The following is a 21,942-nucleotide window of genomic DNA, read 5'->3' on the forward strand; positions in this document are numbered from 1 at the left end:
ATACTGCTGTGGATGATGCGATGGGAGATACTAATTATGGTAAAATATGTCTTTACCCAGACCTGGAAAGCAAATTTCCTAGGAAAACCTTTTACCCAGATGACTCAGAAATACATACACACCGAGAAAGATTCAAAGGCTCAGGCTGATGAGAACGGCTGGTGAGTGACCTTCTGCCGTGGGTTTCGAGGCTGGCTCCAAGGTAGCCTACTGAGCTCGGTGCTCAAACTAGGCCAGAGCTGAGAACCATACCCTCCCGTGGAAGCAGTGCAACATGGGAAAGCAGGGGTGCTCACTGTCACGGTGCTAGAGCTCAAGCGACCCTCCCATCCCCTTCTCCGTGCTATCAGGGCTCAGGATCCCCTCCTACCGGGCGACTGCTCTTCAGCACTCAGAATGCTGTCACTTCCCTCATGATGACACTCATAGCCCAAAGGCCCAACTCCTCCCCGACACACACGTGCACACACGTGCGGGCTCCTGAGCACACTGACGGAAGAGACCAGGTGTCTTCAGGTCCGATGCCTGGCTTCATCACAGAGTGGCGGTCTACCCACACTCACAAGAAGTAGTTGGCAGAAGCAGACACCGGCGTCACTAAAGTTCATTTTACATCCTCAGCACTAGACGAGCGCTTGTCCCCGCTGGAGACTGGTAAAAGCTAACTAAACTGACATGAAGTCTTATCTGGGCCTCAGAACAAATAGTTCCAAAGAGCTTTCTTTTCAGAAGTCAAGGGAGGATTTACGTCTACCAAGAGTTAAAAAAAAAAAAAAAAAGAAAGAAAGAAAGAAAGAAAAACCCCAGCTTCCTGGTTCCCTTATACCAACAGGCTGAAGCTGGCGCTTTGGAAAATTAGATTAATTAGTTACTTCCAAAAGTGGGCCAATGCTCCCAGAAAAATAAAGTTTGCATTTATTACATCAGAAGAGGCTTCGTGAAAACCAAGAACATCTGGAATTAAGAAATGCAGATTTTGGCTGGGCGGTGGTGGTACACGCCTTTAATCCCAGCACTTGGGAGGCAGAGGCAGGCGGATCTCTGTGAGTTCGAGGCCAGCCTGGTCTACCAAGTGAGTTCCAGCAAAGCTACATAGAGAAACCCTGTCTCGAAAAACCAAAAAAAAAAAAAAAAAAAAAAAGAAATGCAGATTTTGAGTCCATAAAACACCAAGTGACACTCTTCCTCGGTGTACACTATGACGAACGCACTTCCTGCCAAACACCACCCAAGACACTGAAGGTACAACCGCCAATAAGAAAGACAAGATCCAGGGCTGAAGAGATGGCTTAATGGTTAAGAAAGCCCACTGTGCTTCGAAAGGACCTGGGTTCAGTTCCCATGACCCACATCTGTGACTTCAGTTTTGGGGTGTGTGATGCCCTCCTGACCGCCAGGGGTCCTCACATTGTGCATGTACACACACAAACACAGCCATAAAAAACCTTCTAAAAAGAAAAGATCCAAGAGGGGCCAGGCATGGTGTCCTATGCCTGGAATCCTAGCACTCAAGCAGCTAAAGCATGTTAGCAAGTCTGGAGCCAGCCTGGGCTACACAGTGAGTGCCAGGCCAGGCTGAGATCCACAGTAAGACGCTATCTAAGAAAGGGAGATGGGGGAGGCGGGGAAGGGGTCAGTGGTAGGACTGCTTGCCATGTAAGCATAAACACAGAGTTCAAATCCCAACGTCCACATAAAAAGCTGGGTGTGGCCCCAGATGCTGGTAACCCCAGCATTATGGAGGGCAGGAACAGGGGGATCATTGGGGCTTGTTGGCCACCAGGCTAGCTCCAGGTTAAGTGGGAGATCCTGTCCTCCAGGAACAAGGCAGAATGGCAGAGAAGTGCACACATACACAGAGAGACACACACCTGCACACATGATCCTTATTTTAAGAATACGGCTGTCCTGCTTGTATGTATGTCTGTGCACCACGGTGCCTGGTGCTGTGGAAGCCAGAAGAGGGTGTCAGGTCTCTGGAACTTGAGCTACAGACCACCGTGAGCTGCCACGTGGGTACTAGAAATTGCTTTTAACCTCAGCGCCATCTCTCCAGACCGAAGGTGCTGTTTTCTTTAAATACCAGTTAAAATTTAATGCTCATTTATTTCACAAGAGCAGGGACACGCATTTCTAAGACCTCTCCCTCAGACTGACTTTCAGGTTTCACAGAACCATGCCATGGGACTGACCGTGGAAAAGCAGCAGCCCGAGATGGAATCAAAAGAAAAATGTTTATCAGAAATGCTCACTCAGTGAAGAGAAACCCAAACACGAAAGACGACCGCTACTTTTGTAACAGTGATACCGAAGACCCTGTCAACGGCTGTTAAGTGACAGCCTGATCTGCAAGTCCCACAGCAGCAGGCACTAAGGACGGTGGGCTTCGGGACGACTCTGGCATCATCAGTCTGCCTGAAGCACTTGAATTACGACAGTGTTTACCAAGTGATGATCTAGGCTGCCTTGCCGGTCTTCTCTTTTCTACTACTGTTCAATCAGCACCTGACCACAGAACACATCTACAGAAACAACGGTCTGAGTGGTGGTACACGCCTAGAATACCAGCACTTGCAACACTGAGGCAAGAGGACTGTCACTGGTTGGAGGCCAACCTGGACCACACAGTGAGCTCAAGGCCAGCTTGGGCTGCACAGTAAGATGCTGTGTCAACAAACAAACAAAAAATAAGAAGGGTTGAGGGTGTAGCTCTGTGGTAGAGTACTTGCCTAACATGCAAGAAGCCTGGGTTTGATATCCAACACTGCATAATCCCAAGAGGTAGAGGCAGGAAGATCCAAAGTCCATGGAGATCCTTGGCTACACAGAGAGTTCAAGGCCAATCTGGGCTCCACAAAACCCGGACTCAAACAAACAAGGTAATCCAATGGACATAAGTCTGTAACAGAATGCCTCCCAGGGAAGGATGTGAATGTGCTTCAGAAAGAGGCCATATGCACGGCTCTGATGTGCAGCTACAAGAACACACAGAAACAACTACTTTTCACTGAGTATCTGCCAACAGAAATGCTTCGTAAACAGTCAAAGCACAATCTCCCCGGGTTTATTTCGATGAAGCTGGCTCTGTGGTTGGCACAGACTCGATGGCTGTGTCGTTCTTGTCCACTGGCAATCACAAAATACCACGAACTCACAAAATACCATACCCTGTGCCAAAGAAAGCTGGCTGGAGTGATCAAGGATGAATCCACAGCCTTCATGCAGCTAGGGTACTGAAGCTTTCCTCATGTTCTTGGAATCCTCGCATCAGTTAAGAACAATTCTAAACTACTAAAACTCAGTCCCCAAGAAGAAGGAAACCTGTTGCCAGTGGTAGCAACTTTTTTGTTAGCTTAATTACAAATGTAACTTAGAGTCCAGTGGAAAGTGAGTACATACTTATACCCCTGTTCCTTGGGGATGGCTCCTTCTGGAACAAAGGTTTAGTTTCCACCCCAAACTGACTCTTCTCTTCAGGATTATAAAGAGACTGAGGTGTTACATAAAACCACCTGCTCCCACACAGAAGAAAGAGTGTAACAGACCGCGGTGCAAAGCAACTCTAAGGAGGTCAGAAGAAAGAGGAGACAGACGTGGTCCTGTTCTGGCTCACGGATGACACCCTGGGGCACAGACGACCCCCCACAGTACCAAGGTCAGAACAGCTGGACACACACTAGCTTTCTTTTCCTATATGTCAAACATGACCAGCACAGAACAGAACTGCATCATCAGTGTCTTAAGTCAGTGTTCTATTGCCATGCTCAAGACAACTCTTCTACTCGAGAGCACTTAACTGGGGGCTTGTTTAGTTTCAGCGGCTTAGTCCATTATCATCATGGCAGGACTGGAGCAGCAGCCGAGAGCTGTACACCCTGATCCACAAGCAGCAGGCAGAGAGAGAGAGAGAGACTCTGGGCCCGGCCTGGGCTTCTGAGAGCTCAAAGCCCACCCCTAGTGACACACCTCCAACAAGCCACACCTCCCAATCCTTCCCAAACAGTTCCCCTAAGTGGGGGCCAAGCATTCAAACACATGCACCTACGGGGGCCATTCTCATTGAATCCCCAGTCAGTGAGCTTAAACGAGTACTTCCGGCAAGTGTGCCCAACTTTAACAAATTCCAGTTACCCAGGCCTTTTATGCAAGCAGAGCAGCAGCCAGACAGGGCTGACGTGCTAATGAAGTAAAGGGAACTGCACTTTCCCTTCATGTCCGGCCTGTGGCAGCTGAGTTGAAGGGCATCCCAAACCCAGCCCAGAAGAGTCTGCAGCAAGGGACGGTGGCAGGTCCTCTTTCTTCGGTGACGACACCCTCTTCAGTGCTATTTCTCACTCGATATGCACTGCACCAAAGCAACCCTGTGCCCAGAGTATCTCCTCACTGCTATTCACCCAGAGACTTGTGTTCTTGGCTGCGCTCCTAAGAACAGCAAATACAACAGACGGCCCGGGGACTTGGGAACAACCCGGACAGCTGCGATACAATGGAGAAGAACTAAGCTGAGTAGTCAGTATCTGAACTGCTGATCCCGTGAGGAATTTCCTCTTTGAACGAAGTGGTTGGAGGGGTGTTTTTCAGCAGTTCTCAGGAGGGAAGCCAGTTTTCTGTTTTTCCTAATAGAGTTAATCAACGGTGTGTTTGGGAACATGAATTATCTACCAATGACACGATCATTCTCACAATAAAGCTGATTTTTTAAAAAGACTGCCTGTATTGTTATTTTATGTGAATTCACAAATGCCAGAAGGGGGAATGGACCCTCAGGGACTGGAGTCACTGATGACTGTGAGCCTCTGTGTGCTGGGAACGAGCACTGTCCACCTCCAGCTGTGCTCACACAAGCACTGTCCACCTCCAGCTGTGCTCACACAAGCACTGTCCACCTCCAGCTGTGCTCACACAAGCACTGTCCACCTCCAGCTGTGCTCCCACAAACACTGTCCACCTCCAGCTGTGCTCACACAAGCACTGTCCACCTCCAGCTGTGCTCACACAAGCACTGTCCCACCTCCAGCTGTGCTCCCACAAACACTGTCCACCTCCAGTTGTGCTCGCACAAACACTGTCCACCTCCAGCTGTGCACACACAAGCACTGTCCCACCTCCAGTTGTGCTCACACAAGCACTGTCTCACCTCCAGGTGTGCACGCACAAGCACTGTCCACCTCCAGCTGTGCACACACAAGCACTGTCCACCTACAGGTGTGCGCACGAGCACCGTTGAAAGGTAGCTATTGTCGTTGTTTTGTTTTATTGAATTATACTGTGTGCACTAATGTGGCTATCTCCTGAAATCGTGGTCACTTTTCCATTTCACTGGATTTGAATGAAATACAAAATAGTTTTAACCTTCAAAACCAAATCCTACCTGGAACTTCTCCCCTTTGTGCATCTGGGTTGATCTGAATTCTGGGGAATCGATAAAGGCACAGGGGTAGATGTTATGCAGAAAATGTCCTCGATAGGAGACCTTCATCCTGTTAACACAAGTCAAAACGTTAACAGACATACAGCGCTTCACAAAAGCAAAATCATTCTTTTTATCACCGACACAGTACAGTAGTGCATCCGCACTATTTTAAATATTCTACAAGTAACGGACACAACTTGAAGCACTTCCAGAAGCACAAATATATTTAAAAAATGACATGGGAAAAGCAACAGCGCACATTGTCAGTGCAGACCACGCTACCATGACTGTCACTCATGTGGTGGGAACGAACATGTAATTTCCACATTACAGACTTTCAAGGGGGAGGGAGGCTGTTAATACCCACGTTTCAAGGCAGGCACAGTGACACAGATCCACAGATCTAGTTACTTAGGAGGCTGAAGCTACAGAGTCACATGAGCCCAGGAGTCTGAGCCCTCATCTAAAACCACCACCGAATGAGCACAGTAACAATTATACCCATGCAGCATCGGCAACTCTCCATTCAGATCCTCCATACAGACTGTGAGGCTCAAAAAACAGACCACCTCTGCCACAGGCATACGCTTCTTGAATTTAATTTGAACCTACTTCAACTCTGACTCATGAACTTCAAGCAAAAGTAAACATGGTTAACGAAGCATCCACTGTAGAAAATTTTGGTATCAATAGGATCCAGGACCACGGTGTCTACCTCGCTTTGGCACACTGTTCCACAGCAGCCCAGACTTCGGTTGCAAAATGACCTTCACCAACACACAGCCACCACTTCCTCCATTGGCTGGCAACATCTCCGTGTCGCATTCCTAGAGGCTATAAAGGATGGAAGGCAACCTGGGGGTTACTATTTCCATGTGACACTCACCTCCCCTTCAGGAGAATACTAAGACGATCATCAACTGAGGTTTTATCCTCTGTGGCGTATGTCTGGCCCTTTTTCAAGGTCTGGATCATACAAAACTGTCCAGTTAACCTTCTGAACAAGTCAGGAGGGACACGGAGTGGCTCAAACAGTCGGTGGTAGACACCACCCAGCTCCTTTTCGATCTTGACCTGAAAGACAGTGATGCCGAGGTCCTGGACTCTTGAGGGCGGGATACAGACATAAGAATAAACAAATCTATGGCACACACTGGTGGTTTGCTGTACGTGGTCAGTGGGGTCTTAGAGAGTTAGTAGTGGTGTAATTTATACTCGATCAGGGAAGGCTGAGAGGACTCTAATGGTCACACCTTTCTGCTGATCCTGAAGCAACGTCTGAGTTTTTGGATTTTGTCAAAACACATACCTTCCTAAGATGTTTGTTTCAAAAGAAGAAATTACCTTAACTTTTAATTGTGATAGTGAAAATGGAAAAACAAATTCACAAAAATAATGCATTAAGCATTTTATCTCCATGTAATTAATGCATCGAGGCAGGAAAGCCAACACTCATGGCTGCAATCACTACCCTTCTATTTACATATTCCCAAGCAAAGGAAGAAAGAAGGGCAGAGCCCTGGCATGGTGGTCTCATCCCAGCCTAAGCTTCGTAGCACTGAGATCCCTCTGACGAGCAAGGCTGGCTACAGACAGCAGGGCAGTGACTGTCGTAATCACCTTCTCAGAGTCTCTCAGGCGCAGGGCATGCAGCATCTGGAAGGCGCCGTAATTGAGTGCATGGAAAATGGTACTGCACTGTGAATGAACTCTGTCTCAGTGAAAGCTCAATGAAACACAATGAAACCCGCAGAGCCCGAGCACAAAGCTGCTTCTACCTGATGTCATTCTGGTCTGTCCCCATTTCATTCTGATGAAGAATCATCTTTATTTATTTAAGTGATAGAGAAAAATAAACAAACCAGGCAAAACAAGAGCCTTAGATGAGAGATGTTCTTTCTGGTGGTGCTTCAATCACGCCAGTGACTCAGAGACTGTGAACTTGGGTTTCCAGAAAAGGCTCTAACATCTGAGACCTGTCATCCTCATTATTACAGTTCCTACCTCCTCTACTCCACAGCGCTAGCAGTGAGCATCCAGCATGATTTCCTCACAAATCTGTCCCATCCAGCCCACACAATATCTACTGTGGCAGAGTGATGAACACAGGACCTGTCACAGTCTAGTCACACACATCCATGTCCTGTCTTTCCTCTACACCTCAGCTCAAGACTCAGTTTCTTCGTGAGGTTGTCTGAATTCTCTTCTTTGGAAGCATCTGTTTGTCAAAAGTTTCTCCGAGCACCTTCAGTGTACTCAGGGCTACAACGGTTAGTGTGTTCCACTACCCTATTGCCTCCAATTGTCTGCTGTCCCGTAAGAGAATTACTAACTCCAACATCAGATGGCTCGGCCATGCCACTGGCTTTGGCCAATGAAACAGTAAGCAGAAGAGACAGTTTTTTTTTTTTGTTTGTTTGTTTTTTTTTTTTTTTTTACAGAAATGGCTTTATTACAGAAATTTCTGTGAACCCAGCTGCTTTTGTTTTATCTTTAATTTTGTCTGGGTATTTGGTCTGCAATATGTGCCATCAGTGCCCGTGAAGACTAGAAAAGGGCATTAGGTCCCTTGGAATTGAGTTATAGATGGTTGTGAGCCACCACGTGGGTGCTGGGAACTAAACCCAGGTCCTCTGCAAGAGCATCCAGTGCTCTTAGCCACACACCACTTCCAGACCCTTGAGCAGATGGATGTTTTCTAACTTTTGTATGGTCCCCTCTGCTGTAAGAATGCACAGTCCCAAAAGAACTTGCTGCTTTAGCAGAGACCTGGAAACATAAGATAGATTCAGTGATGCCAGTCAACAGGTGAGGTGGGTAAGAAGAAAAGGCCACTGCTGTTCTGCATCACTGAGATCTCATTCATCACAGCCTAACCCAGAAAAACAACAACTGACCAATACAGACAAGCAGCCCAAACTGAGCGGCTGTGTGTGAGGAGGTTATGGAGTAGTGGAGTACCCACATGTATAACATCTGTATTTCTGTGTGGAATGTCCTATTTTCTAATAGTTTTCTACATTAAAATCGGAGCTAAGATGAGCATTACAGCCTTGGGTGACTGAATGCTTGCCCTTAGGACAGTCAGTGACCACATACGGAGTGATTTCTGTGAACCCAGCTGCTCTCTACCTTGTTTTTTTATGTTCTTGGAGGTTATGTTTGGTAGTTGTTGTTTTGTTTTTAAGATGGAACCTCACTCACAGCTCCAAGCTAACTTCAAACTCACTATGTAGAGCAGGCTGGCCTTGAACTGTCATTCACTATGTAGAGCAGGCTGGCCTTGAACTGTCACTCACTATGTAGAGCAGGCTAGCCTTGAACTGTCACTCACTATGTAGAGCAGGCTAGCCTTGAACTGTCACTCACTATGTAGAGCAGGCTGGCCTTGAACTGTCACTCACTATGTAGAGCAGGCTAGCCTTGAACTGTCACTCACTATGTAGAACAGGCTGGCCTTGAACTGTCACTCACTATGTAGAGCAGGCTAGCCTTGAACTGTCACTCACTATGTAGAGCAGGCTGGCCTTGAACTGTCACTCACTATGTAGAGCAGGCTGGCCTTGAACTGTCACTCACTATGTAGAGCAGGCTAGCCTTGAACTGTCACTCACTATGTAGAGCAGGCTGGCCTTGAACTGTCACTCACTATGTAGAGCAGGCTGGCCTTGAACTGTCACTCACTATGTAGAGCAGGCTGGCCTTGAACTGTCACTCACTACGTAGAGCAGGCTGGCCTTGAACTATCACTCCACCTACTCCGTAAGTGCTGGGATCACAGGGGTGTGCCGCAGCAGGCAGGCTTGCTCTACTTTTGGTTTAGGTATTAAGAAGACATTGTAAGAGAAGCCAGTGTTAAAAATAAAAATGTAAGTATTGATATTCTGGTAAATATCCACCCAAAGTGCTGATTTCTTTACATGAATGTTTTAAACTCCACAAAGATAACAGCCATTATACTATGAAAATAGAACGAACTATCTGCAAATCATTAGTATGAAATGGAAGTTGCTTATCAGTAATTTTATAATTAAGCAAAGATATTTCCAAGTGATAATTGAGTATCAGCAGACCAGGAAATAATCACATAATATGCCTAAAAAAAGACAGTATTAGTCATGTGTTCATGCTCTAGCAAGTCAAAGTTCGGAAAACTCATTTGTTAAACAAATTTCACAGATTTCAAACGCGTTTCTCTCAGGCATTTACACAGAAAGCTCAATAGTCAGAATATTTGAGAGGGACTAAGGCTGTCAGATGCTCACTTGCAAGTCTGAATGAAGTACCTTTTAAAAAGCTTTCATATTTAAAGCCACTTTCTTATTAAAAAATTTTAGTAATTACCGGTCTTTTCTTGTACAAAAGATATGAAAGATGCAAAATATTGATGCCCAAGAACACCGAGTTCCAGATCATTATATCCAAGGCACATCGGTAGAGAGTGGCCCAGACTACATAAAGGGTACACCCTGTTGAGTAACAGAAGCAGGTGTTAGATACTTACAACAGAGTCAGCCAAGAGCTTACTATAATCCTGCTCTGCCTAGAACAAAACACATCTAGAAATACGTGAGCTGAATACCACATTTTCCTTCTAGTTTATTACTAAAAAGATTACCCCCCCACCAGACCACACCACACCCACTCACCCCCACACCAGACCTCACCACACCCATCCCCCCCACCAGACCACACCACACCCATCCCCCCCCACCAGACCACACCACACCCATCCCCCCCACACACCAGACCACACCACACCCATCCCCCCCCACCAGACCACACCACACCCATCCATCCCCCACACCACACCACACCACACCACACCCATCCCCCCCACACCAGACCACACCACTCCCATCCATCCCCCCACACCAGACCACACCACACCACATCCATCCCCCCCACACCAGACCACACCACACCCATCCCCCCCCACACCAGACCACACCCATCCCCCCCACACCAGACCACACCACACCCATCCATACCCCCACACCAGACCACACCACTCCCATCCATCCCCCCCACACCACACCACACCACATCCATCCCCCCCACACCAGACCACACCACTCCCACCCATCCCCCCACACCAGACCACACCACACCACACCACACCCATCCCCACACACACCAGACCACACCACACCCATCCCCCCCACACCACACCACACCACATCCATCCCCCCCACACCAGACCACACCACTCCCACCCATCCCCCCACACCAGACCACACCACTCCCACCCATCCCCCCACACCAGACCACACCACACCCACCCCCCCCACACACCAGACCACACCCATCCATCCATCCCCCCCACACCAGACCACACCACACCACACCCATCCCCCCCACACCAGACCACACCACACCACACCCATCCCCCCCACACCAGACCACACCACTCCCACCCATCCCCCCCACACCAGACCACACCACTCCCACCCATCCATCCCCCCCACACCAGACCACACCACACCACACCCATCCATCCCCCCCACACCAGACCACACCACACCACACCCATCCATCCCCCCCACACCAGACCACACCACACCACACCCATTCCCCCCACACCAGACCACACCACACCACACCACACCCATCCCCACACACACCAGACCACACCACACCCATCCATCCCCCCCACACCAGACCACACCACACCACACCCATCCCCCCCCACACCAGACCACACCACACCCACCCACCCCCCACACCACACCACACCACACCACACCCACCCATCCCCCCCACACCAGACCACACCACCACACCCATCCATCCCCCCCACACCAGACCACACCACACCACACCCATCCCCCCCACACCAGACCACACCACACCCACCCACCCCCCACACCAGACCACACCACAACCATCCATCCCCACACCAGACCACACCACACCCACCCATCCCCCCCCACACCAGACCACACCATGCCTATCCATCCCCCCCTCACACACACCAGACCACATCCATCCATCACACACACACACAACAGACCACACCACACCCATCACCACACACCAGACCACACCACACCCATCCATCCCCCCTCACACACCAGACCACACCCATCCATCCCACACACACACAACAGACCACACCACACCCATCCATTCCCCCCACACACACACACACGAGACCACACCACACCCATCCATCCCCCCCCACATACACACACACACGAGACCACACCACACCCATCCATCCCCCCCCCCCCCCACACACACACACGAGACCACACCACACCCATCCATCCCCAACACACCATCTTTGGGTGTCATTGTTTTTTCACTGCATTTCTTTCTGCAGGATCCCACCCGGAGTGTGGGAATTGCAGACTGCACTCTATCAACGGAGTACATGCCTAGCCCTAGATTTTCATTTGAGACAATGTCTCCCTTTGTAGACCAGGCTATCCTTAACTCTATATCTTTCTGCCTCAGTCCCCCTATACACTGGGGTTACAGGCATGCACCGCCACGCCCATTTGAGGGTACAATTCCTGGTAAATAACAAAGGCAACCTTATATACAAAAGAATTCTCCATTTATGGCTGTTTACTTAAGCTGGGGCTGAAGGTGAGGAAGGGAATGAACGCCACAGCTTCGGATACCAATGAAGAAACGTGTTCCAAAAGGTTCCTACAAACTTGCAAACCTACCAGTTGGAAACATCAGTACTGCACTTTCAATACTATAAAGTCTGAAACTCCTATCCAGGCACAGTAGCCCACACCTTTAATCCCAGCACTTGGGAGGCAGAGGCAGGTGCATCTTTTTGTGAGTTTAAGGCCAGCCTGGTCTATAGAGTGAGACCCTATTCCCCCACACACACCCCAGTTTTTTTTTTAAACCTCATTATCTGTTAAGGAATTACATACTGCATTTTATTTTGTTTTTTCGTGATCAGTGAAGAACTCAAATACTTTATTTACTTTGCTGTTTTGAGACAAGGTCTCATGTAGCCCAGGGCAGCGCTGAACCCTAGTGTGGCTGAGGTTGTCACTGAGCTTCCGATCCTACCTCCTGAGTGCCGGCATGCTCTACTGTGCCTAGTTGATGAGGTGCTGGGGACCTCACCCAGGTCTTCATGTAGCCGAGGTAAGTACTGCACCAAATGAGTGATATCCCAGCCAAGAGCAAACGCCTTCCTGAAACTTTTTAGTGACCTGAATTTTCACTTGGTGATTATCCATTCATCAAATGGTCTCTTCTTGTACCTCCTTATCCATTCTCTTGCCTTATAGAAAATATTCTTCTTTTATAATTTTATAGGGGAAAGTAAGCATGTAATATAGTTCTAGTTTAAAACGATCACTAAGATATGGATTTATAGATTCACGTGCACATGAGAGCTAATTTTTCACATTTAGAATCAGACGTGCAAATGCTGGACTTCATCACAGTGGAACATCTGAATAAATCTCATCCCTGTACCTCCTGGCCTCAGTTTCCTTATGTATGGATGAAAATGCCGGGCGAGAAGATGCACTCTGGTACACTGTACCTCCAGAACCCCTGTCTTAATATTTATAATGTGGATTACAGGTTCCCCCCATCCAACAACCTGTCTCCACCTTAGTAAAGGTCACACAGTTCCAGAAACCCCAGAAGCTGATGCCTAGCTAGCCTTTCTGTCTCTTCTTGTCACTGTTTGTACATTCAGGCACAAAAAGCTAGTCTTCCTTTGTGCTACACTATAAAGTCTCCTCTCCTGCACCCTTCACCAGGTTACTCCACGCTCACACTCAAGAGAAACCTGGTCACTTCCCCAGAGCTATCCTACGATCATGCGGGACCTTGCCTTGCATCAGCGCTGAGCCTGTCACCTGTCTGCCCTGAGCACGGGGTACAGACCAGCAGTGCCCAGCTGACACCCCACACTGTGACTGCCCATCTGTTTTCACAATGGTGGAGACTGCCTTCCTTAATCTGTCTGATATATTACAAGTGTCAGAAACACACCTAAATAAATGGAGACTCAGGGGAGGAATCACAGAATTTGTCGGTAATCACTGGATAAAACGGTAACTATTGTTTCAATATTTTGATGTGACTAAACATGCGCCATCAGTTAATAGGGCCAAAAATGTCCGCATTATATACATGCTATGTGATGGTACACTTGGATTACTGTAAATGGGAACTGATTTTGCTCTCATATCGCTTCACTGGCTACAGCAAGTGTCTCTTCAAACCTTTAACGGTGGAGACAACATGGCTGCTCTGTGCCAGGCACTATCCTAACACACGTTTACTCAGTCCTCACAGCAACCCCAGAAGGTAGCTTTATTTTTATCTTTCTCTGATACAAGGGGAAACTGGAATGACAGGAAATTAAAATCATTTACTCAAGTCACAGTTGGCAAGGCGTGGAATTAGGGCTGGAATCACACGGTCTGGCTCTCACAGCCACATGCTCGCACATGAATGGACTTTCTGACATGTAGAACCTGCACAGTCTAGAAAAGCGTACACCACTTACACAGCTAAGGAAGGGAGTCGATGGCTGTGTGGAGACCTATGTGCTAAGCTGGGAGACAGACTGCTGAGCGATTAGCACAGGCTTACGGTTCTTCTACGCTATAGACCTAGAAAGGACACTCTAAGCTCCCAATGCAAAGTCCACTGGACACCAGCGGCACAGTGTTATTTGAAGCCCAGGGTGCCTCACCTATAGACAACATCCCTCTAAGAAGGATCATGTGGAGGCGAAGAGTGGTTGGAATCACCAAACCAACTGCTAAACAAATGTTTGCTACATGAAACATCAGATGATGGACCTCTCTCCAGTTCTCACAAGTGGTCTCATTGGAAGGCACAGGTGTGACGCTTCCCAACTCAGAGTTAAAACCTGCTAGAGTTGATTCTGCCAATGGGCTGGACTCTGTGTAATTCATGTTGACAAGTCCTATAAAGACAAATACACAATCAGTCATAAATGGAAAGTTCATCTTATCATACCTATGACAGGTAATATGCCAAAATTATTTTTACAAATTACATGCTAGTCAACAGTTTTCCAATACTTATCAGGTACACAGGTTCAAACTCCAGCCCTGTCACAAAGAATGTCCTTTTCTGTACCTGTCATAATGAACCCCGTTTGCCTTATGTTGAAATGAAACGTCTCAGAGAGTTCAGTGTGTTTAGAAATGAATACACACATACTTGAAAAGGGTGAGAATCAGCAAGCATGAGAGACTAACACCTACATTCATAGGTCACAGCGTTTACACTGGGTTAGCACAGTCATCAAACCATTCACACTGGAGACGGAATCCAAGCACAGGAAAAAACTGCAAAAAAACCAGAAACAACAACCAAAAAACCCCTGGTTCTCTAGACCTTTTAAAAATGAACAGCCTTATATTTATCACTTAAAAGCTGTTGAATCATTGCCACACACCTATCATGGTATGTGCACATAGTACATAACCATATACTCTACTAGCAGATACACACATATAAAGAACTTAAATAGCATTCAAAGTTTCCTTTATTCTCCAACTTAAGTCTCTATTTTCATTCCTCAAATAATTCTAGTTGATAGCATCTCACAAATTAGAAAGTAGTAAAGGTTCATGAATATATTTGGGTACTTAATATTAAGCACCACAGCAAATACATTTCAAGTAATATACATTTTACGCACATTTATATTTCACATAATATAAATTTTACATACTCTTATATAAAACAATACAAAGTATCACTCTGTTCTGTCCATTATTATCTATTCTTGGTCCCTGCTCCACACATACACACACACACACACACACACACACACACACACACACACACACACAACACTCTTCATTATTAATTACACAAATTTGGTCCTTGGCAAAAGCTATGTAGGTTTACAGAAGACATGAATTAATCTATTTCATTTTTAAAGTTAAATGAAGACCAAAAATATCTTTAAATTTAATTTAGAAATATATACATCTTTCAAAATAGAAAAATTCACATTTTTAACATAGTAAAGATTTTAAGTGGTATAATAATAGATGTGGTTTGGACATCTTGAAAGGATGCTAGACAAGTAAGGATACGAGGATCAATTCTGTATATCTTAAGATGACAAATTTATAAATATGAATGAAGTAAGTGGAAGTTTACTTTTGTGACATTTGCTCTAAACATGATGACAAGGGAGTTACATACCCACTCCAAACAGTTCACAAATAATAAGTTGACTTAAACATTGATTTTCTGCAAAAAAAAAAAAAAAAAAAAAAAAAAAAAAAAAAAAAAAAAAAAAATGAGAATTCAACTACTTTCCAAAAGTCTTAATAAAAATCTCAGCTTATTCCGATGGGGGACTAGTTCCAAGAACCTGGAAGTGTGCGAGTCGGCCGCTCCGGCCTCCTGCTTGCTATAGCCACACAATGCCTGTGGGAGGCAGGGGTGGTACATATGGATCTATACCCTTTTCCAAGGCCTCCATCGATACTGTCACTGAGGAAGACCTGAATGGGATGAGACTGAAACACAACACGGACAAAAAACCGTTCACTCATACTTTCCTGAGGCTGAGTCAGGGTCGGTCCCACAAGCCACCAGGGAGCCACCTAAGCCAGAGAATGGTGCCTCCCTCCTCAACCTGTTTTCCCTTGGAACTACATGGTCTTAGTTCACTTTCAGGTTCTTGGAAGTTCTAAAAGTGGCGTTAGTTTAAATTTCTGTCCAAAGTAAATTGATGAGGAAACTATAATCTGCCTCAAAGCCAGACAATATTAAAAACCATTAAAATGTATTGCATGTGTTTATTATTTCGGGGGGGGGGGGGTGGCGCACAAGCCAAAGGACAGCTTGCTGGAGAATCTCCCCTTCCACCACGTGGGTCCTGAGGAGACAAGGCATGCGGTCAGGCTTGCCTGCTAGTGCCTTACCGGCCGGCCGAGTCTCCTCACCGGCCCTAACAGCCAGGTTCAAACGTAGGATTACTGTAAAACATATTTTGATGCACTACACTTTTTTAAAGCTATACAAATTATAGACGCAGCTGCAGGTATATAAATACACATATAAAAGCGTCTTCTTATGAAATACACCCATAAAAGTGCTTACTGTCTTTAAAAATCAGTTTTTTATGTTCAATGATTAATCTAACGGGCTTGGGCTCAATCACTACTTAATGGGTTTAAATGGCCTACACTGGTCTGCCCTTACACAGGGAATGAATGAAGAAGGCCAGATTGGTGAGCGAATCTGTGAACTGTCAGATTCATTTTCATTGAATCAAAACATCATCTTTCTCATCAGATCCCTAGAGTCTAGTTCCTTACTTACTGTAGTAAAATCGTGCCCATCTATTGGTTTTCACATAGGCGTCTGCGGTTCTAAAATGCTGAATGAGGAAGCTAACTTTAAACCCTGACCAAATCACAAAAATGACGATGAACAGCAGTGAGTAAAGAGCCGTGCAAACAGACGTATTCACGGTGACTGTCACGGAGTCTCTGCGCACCTCGGGCGGCCAGCGGCGTGGCGGGGCCGGGTCTTCCCTTCGGGTTTACGGGCTCAGTCCGGCTTGGGAACGAGGGCGCGCGCGGGCCGGTGGCGAGGACCCGTGGCCCCCGGCCATCTGCACCCCACCCGGGGACCCGCTCACCTCGCTTTTGGAAGAGTGTCAGCGTCCCCAGCTCCGCGCCCCTGCGCTGTCCCGCCGAGGGCCCCCGGGCGCGGGCGAGCGGGCGGGCGGGCGGGCGAGCGAAGGGCGGCTGCAAGGACGGCGCGGAGTGCGGCGCGCGGCAAGTTGCTCGGCCGCTCGGGGGCCCAACTTTGCCCGCGGTGAGCCGGCGCTCGGCTCCCTTACCTGGCGTGTCCCGGCGCCGGGCGCGGGCGGCGCGCGCCGAGTTTGCGACGGCGGCGGGGAGCGGCGGCTCGACGGGCTCGCGGAGGGTCCCCCGGCGGCGCGGGCCCCGGCCAGCTCCCCGCTCGCCGCCGCTTTGACTAAAATAGGCATCGCGGCGGCCGGCTGGGGCGCACGGCGCACGCGCCGCCCGCCAGAGGTTGCCCCGCGGGCGGAGCCCCGCGCCCCGCAGACCCGCCGCCCGGGCCCGCCGCGTGCACGCGCCCGGCTCCCGCGCTGCCTTGTTTGGGCATGAGTGGGGAGGCGCGCCCGCGCGGATCGCCCCCCGCAGGGGGCGGGCGGGCAGGGGACCGGGACAGACCCTGGTTCCCGACCCCGCAGAGGTGCCCAAGGCTCGGAGAGCTGTTGCGCCGCGACACCCGGCCGCCCAGCGGGACGCGTGGTCCCCAGGGTCCTCCCCGCCAGCCACTGGGCAGGATTTCAAAGAAGCGCGCTGAAGTGCTTGCTTGTCCGAAATGCACACGCCCGGGGTGAGGCGGGGCCTCTCTCGAGGGCCAAGCTGCGTTTGAATGTGCCACTTAGATTTGAGACCAGAAACGGAAAAAAAAAAAAAAAAAAAAAAGGGATATGGACGTATGCTTTAATCAGTATTTATACTGGTCAACGGTTCTGGGTAAGAAATGCAGAACGATGACAGTAAATGAAAAGTCGGTGGGGTGGAGGTTCTAGGACGAATAGGAAGGTTAAATGGGCGTCCGTTTCCCACCACGTGTCCACTGTGTGACATTTTGCGCACCGGTTATTTGAGAACGAGGTCCTGAGTGATCAGAGTACAAAACAGACCACCGCTGTGTAAAGGTGCATTGTAGAGTACCCCGAGGTTCACGTTGTCCGGGCTCCCTAACCGAGAGGTGCAGCCCGCTGTTCCAGAGTGAAGTCTGCTCTAGATGGCTCTGGAGCAGTCCCCAAGGGCCTCTGCTCGTGGCCTGGCTTGATCCCAACCTTACTGAACTTTTAAGAAGAGGTGGCTCAGGAGTAAAGCGCTTACCAGCGCGACAGCCTGAGTTTGCAACTCCGCAAAGCAGGATGAAATAGCCTGGAATCTGTTATCCCGGCGTTCCCATGGGGACAGGGGAGCATCCCCAGCAGCACCGGAGGAAAACTAGGTCTCAAACAAGGTGGAAGGCAGGGCCTCAGGGGAGGTTTTCCTCCTTCCTCCAGCTGCAAGCTGGACTCACCGTCATCTCTCTCTCTCTCCCTCTCCCGGTCCCCTCACTTCCACCACCACCCCCCATCCCCATTCCTACCCTTCCACTCTCTTCCCTCTTCCTCTCCATGAGTGCATGTGCCAGAGCCTGTGGAGGCCGGAGGTCAGCCCTATATTGTCATTCCCTAGGGACCATCAGCCTTGTCTTTTGATACGTGGTCTTTCATTGGCCAGGAGGACCCTTATTGAGTTGTCTGACTGGCCACTGAGCCTCAAGGAACCTGCCTGGGGCCACCACACTCGGCTTCTGCTTGTTTTTGGTGTTTCTTTTTGTTGTTGTTGTTTGTTTGTTTTTCTGTGTAGCCCTGGCTGCCCTGGAGCTCACTCTGTAGATCAGGCTAACCTCCTCAGTGCTGGGATTAAAGGCGGATGTCACTGTCGCTCAGCTTTTTTTGAGACAGGTTTTCTCTCTGTAGCCGTGGCTGTCCTGGAACTCACTGTGTAGAGATCTGCCTGCTTCTGCCTCCTACACGCTGGGATTGAAGGCATGTGCCACCACCGCCTGGTGATGCTGGGCTTTCTTTAACGCGGGTTTGAGGGACTGAGCTCCAGCTTATGCAGCAAGGACTTTACTAACTGTATACCATGTCTCCAGGGTTGTATTGAGGACTGAATTTCATCACACTTGCAAAGGTCTCAGAATGTTACCGATGTAAAATCTGTGCGTATCAATATGTATTGTCTGTTGATTTTCCTTTGAGTTGTCTGAAATTAGTTTTTGACGCTACTTGTTCCGTCTGTTAGTTCCTAGATGTTGTGTGTGCCGTTTTGGTTGCCACGGTTACATACGTTTACGGTATGGGTGTCAACTTCCATGTACAAAGACTTCACTGTGTGGCTGTTCACCGCACGATGGTTCCTGGTGTGAGAACTGGAAATAGCCTACAGTCTAACCACAGAAGAGTGAATACATTTGAGAACAACCAGTCTTATTCTAGATGGTTATTAAAATAGTCCATAGGACTGGGGAAATGCTGTGGAATAGAATATTTGTTTAACTATGTAAAGATGTGTTGCATTTGTTTGTGTTGCAGAATAATTGTTTAACGATATAAAGATGTTGCATTTGTTTACGCTGCATTTGTTTAACTATGTAAAGATGTGTTGTTGTTTCACCTTGCCTGCCTAAGGCACCTGATTGGTGTAATAAAAAGCTGAATGTCCAATAGCTAGGCAGAGGAGAAGTAGGCAGGGCTGGCAGGCAGAGAGAAAAGTGGAGCCAGCCAGCCAGACAGACAGACAGACAGACAGGGCCCAGACAGCCAGACACTGAAGAATCAGGAAAAGCAGGAGGGACAGTATGTAGATGAGGTAAACGTGCCTCAGGGCAGCACATAGATGAATAGAAATGCATTAATTTAAGTTAAGAAAACAAAATTAGGCTAGAAACAAGCCCAAGCTAAGGCTGATCATTCATAATTAATTGTAAGTTTCCGTGTCATGATTTGGGGGCTGATGGTCCAAGAAAGCCTGCTACAGGGAAACGATGGCTTGGACATTCAAGAGCTTGCTGTGCAAGTGAGAAAACCCAAGTTGTGATCCCTGGGACCCAGACAATCCTGGGAAGGCACCCCCTCTAATTCCACCATCAGAAGACCGAGATGGGGCTCTCCAGAGCAAGCCATCTAGTGAGACAAGCCGTATGGGGGAAGCCCTGGGTTTGCTCCCTCTATTTTTAAAAGATTTGTTTATTATTTTAATCTGTGTGTGTGTGTGTGTGTGTGTGTGTGTGTGTGTGTGTGTGCATGTTCTGGTGTATGCACCATGTGTGTACAGGTACCCTCCACTCAGAGGCTAATGGGTGTTAGCTACGAGGGAGATTCCTGAGATCATCCCCAGGCCTTCACTGCCTTGTGTGTGCATGCACATTAGTGAGCATACCACACAAACATGAACATGTGCAGACAGGCATTACAGATATCATGGTAATGCCTACTGAATATACAGGGCAGTGGCTAGCAGACAGTGACCCAGAAGCCCAGCCCACAACTTTTTTTAAGGCCTATAAGCTAATATATTTTGTTGTTGTTGTTCAAAGGTTGAAAAAGGATCTGAAAACATTTAATGATCTGTGAAAATTCCATGAAATTCAAATTCAGTATGTAAAATTTTATTGGAAGACGGTCATGTGGATTTTCATGGCCTTTTTTGTACTTTAACAGCAGTATTGAACAGTAGTGACAAGACCTCGATATTTATTATTTGACTCTACAGAAGTATACTGACTCCTGATACAGGTTATACTTTGGGCCAGTCACTATAATAAGCGATTTTCTATTCTTACATCTATTTTTTTATAGATGGGAAATTGCAGTAACAGGCTGAGTGAACTACTTATAGTTACACATCTCAGAGACGCTGAGCCAGACGGGACAGGCAGTCTGATTCCAGAGCTGTACTCTTGGACACAATGTCTACCATTCCGTCCCTTTAGCTACAGTGCCTCCTGCACAAAGCTGTCAAGCAGGAAGTGGGAAGGGGCAGGTGGCACCGGTGTGTCAGGACAGTGTCGGGCATGCTCCCCAGGTCAGAGCGGGAGATGATGGATGGGCTGTTCTCTCCCTCCTCCCCTGTGCTCTTTCCCTGTCAGCCTCTTTTCCCGACTACGCCTCGTTCTGCATTTGCTTCTGCCAAATTTCCCGCAATAATCATGTGCTGCCTTTATAGTTGAAAATTATTAAAAGATCCACATAATGGCTTTTGTGGTTTTCAGAGAACCGGGGTCCTTCAGTGTTCCACTCACTTGTACCATCGGACAGGGGTCCTCAGTGTTCCGCTCACATGGACTGCATACTCTATGAAGAGCACTGAATTATGATGACATGACCCGAGTTCCAGGAATCTCTGCTTTCACTCTGCATTCTAAGAAGCAGAAGGTTGAAACAAAACAAAGCAAACCTCGTCCTCTCAGGACAACCTACCTCAGGATTTAAGTCATAATTTAGCCTATCTTACTGCATTTCAATTAAAGATACACGAATGCTAACTACAAAATTCAAAATACTTTTAGCTTCCACCTCTCTTTTTTTTTTTTTTTTTTTTTTTTGGTTTTTCGAGACAGGGTTTCTCTGTGTAGCTTTGCGCCTTTCCTGGAACTCACTTGGTAGCCCAGGCTGGCCTCGAACTCACAGAGATCCACCTGCCTCTGCCTCCCGAGTGCTGGGATTAAAGGCGTACGCCACCACCGCCCGGCTTTGTTTTATGTTTTTAAAACACGCTCTCGTGTAGCCTAGGTTGTCCTTGGAGTCATTAGGCAGCTGAGGGTGACCTTGAACTTCTCCCCCTCATGTTTGCTCCTCAGTGCGAGGCTGATAGGCATGTGCACTCTTCCACAGTTTGCCATCGTATGTATCTTTTAAAACGTTATTTGCATCTTTATTATCTATCATTATTTTAAGTGTATGGGTGTTTTGAGTACATGTATAT

The 21,942-nt window shown here is 47.8% G+C and overlaps 1 protein-coding gene across 6 annotated transcripts in view; it reads right to left on the minus strand.

The window, feature by feature from the left end:
• Popdc1 (popeye domain cAMP effector 1) overlaps window positions 1-17,399 on the minus strand; it is a 36,516-nt gene extending 19,117 nt beyond the window's left edge. Inside the window, exons 1-7 of one of the 6 annotated variants that reach the window (XM_076552348.1) lie at window positions 17,253-17,399; window positions 15,599-15,646; window positions 14,644-14,727; window positions 14,103-14,339; window positions 9,758-9,882; window positions 6,300-6,487; window positions 5,372-5,480 (exon numbers count right to left, since the gene is read on the minus strand). In XM_076552348.1, coding sequence (XP_076408463.1) covers window positions 5,372-5,480; window positions 6,300-6,487; window positions 9,758-9,882; window positions 14,103-14,328 — 648 coding nt within the window. In that variant the 5' untranslated portion in view covers window positions 14,329-14,339; window positions 14,644-14,727; window positions 15,599-15,646; window positions 17,253-17,399. Of the gene's footprint in view, window positions 1-5,371; window positions 5,481-6,299; window positions 6,488-9,757; window positions 9,883-14,102; window positions 14,340-14,643; window positions 14,728-15,598; window positions 15,647-16,904; window positions 17,028-17,048; window positions 17,196-17,252 lie in introns of those variants that run through there. The other 5 variants (XM_076552350.1, XM_076552351.1, XM_076552349.1 and 2 more) reach the window with 5 other exon arrangements.
• Between the last annotated feature and the right edge of the window lie 4,543 nt (window positions 17,400-21,942).

The sequence above is a fragment of the Peromyscus maniculatus genome, chromosome 16 (genome assembly GCF_049852395.1).
Source record: "Peromyscus maniculatus bairdii isolate BWxNUB_F1_BW_parent chromosome 16, HU_Pman_BW_mat_3.1, whole genome shotgun sequence".
NCBI classification, from domain to species: Eukaryota; Metazoa; Chordata; class Mammalia; order Rodentia; family Cricetidae; genus Peromyscus; species Peromyscus maniculatus.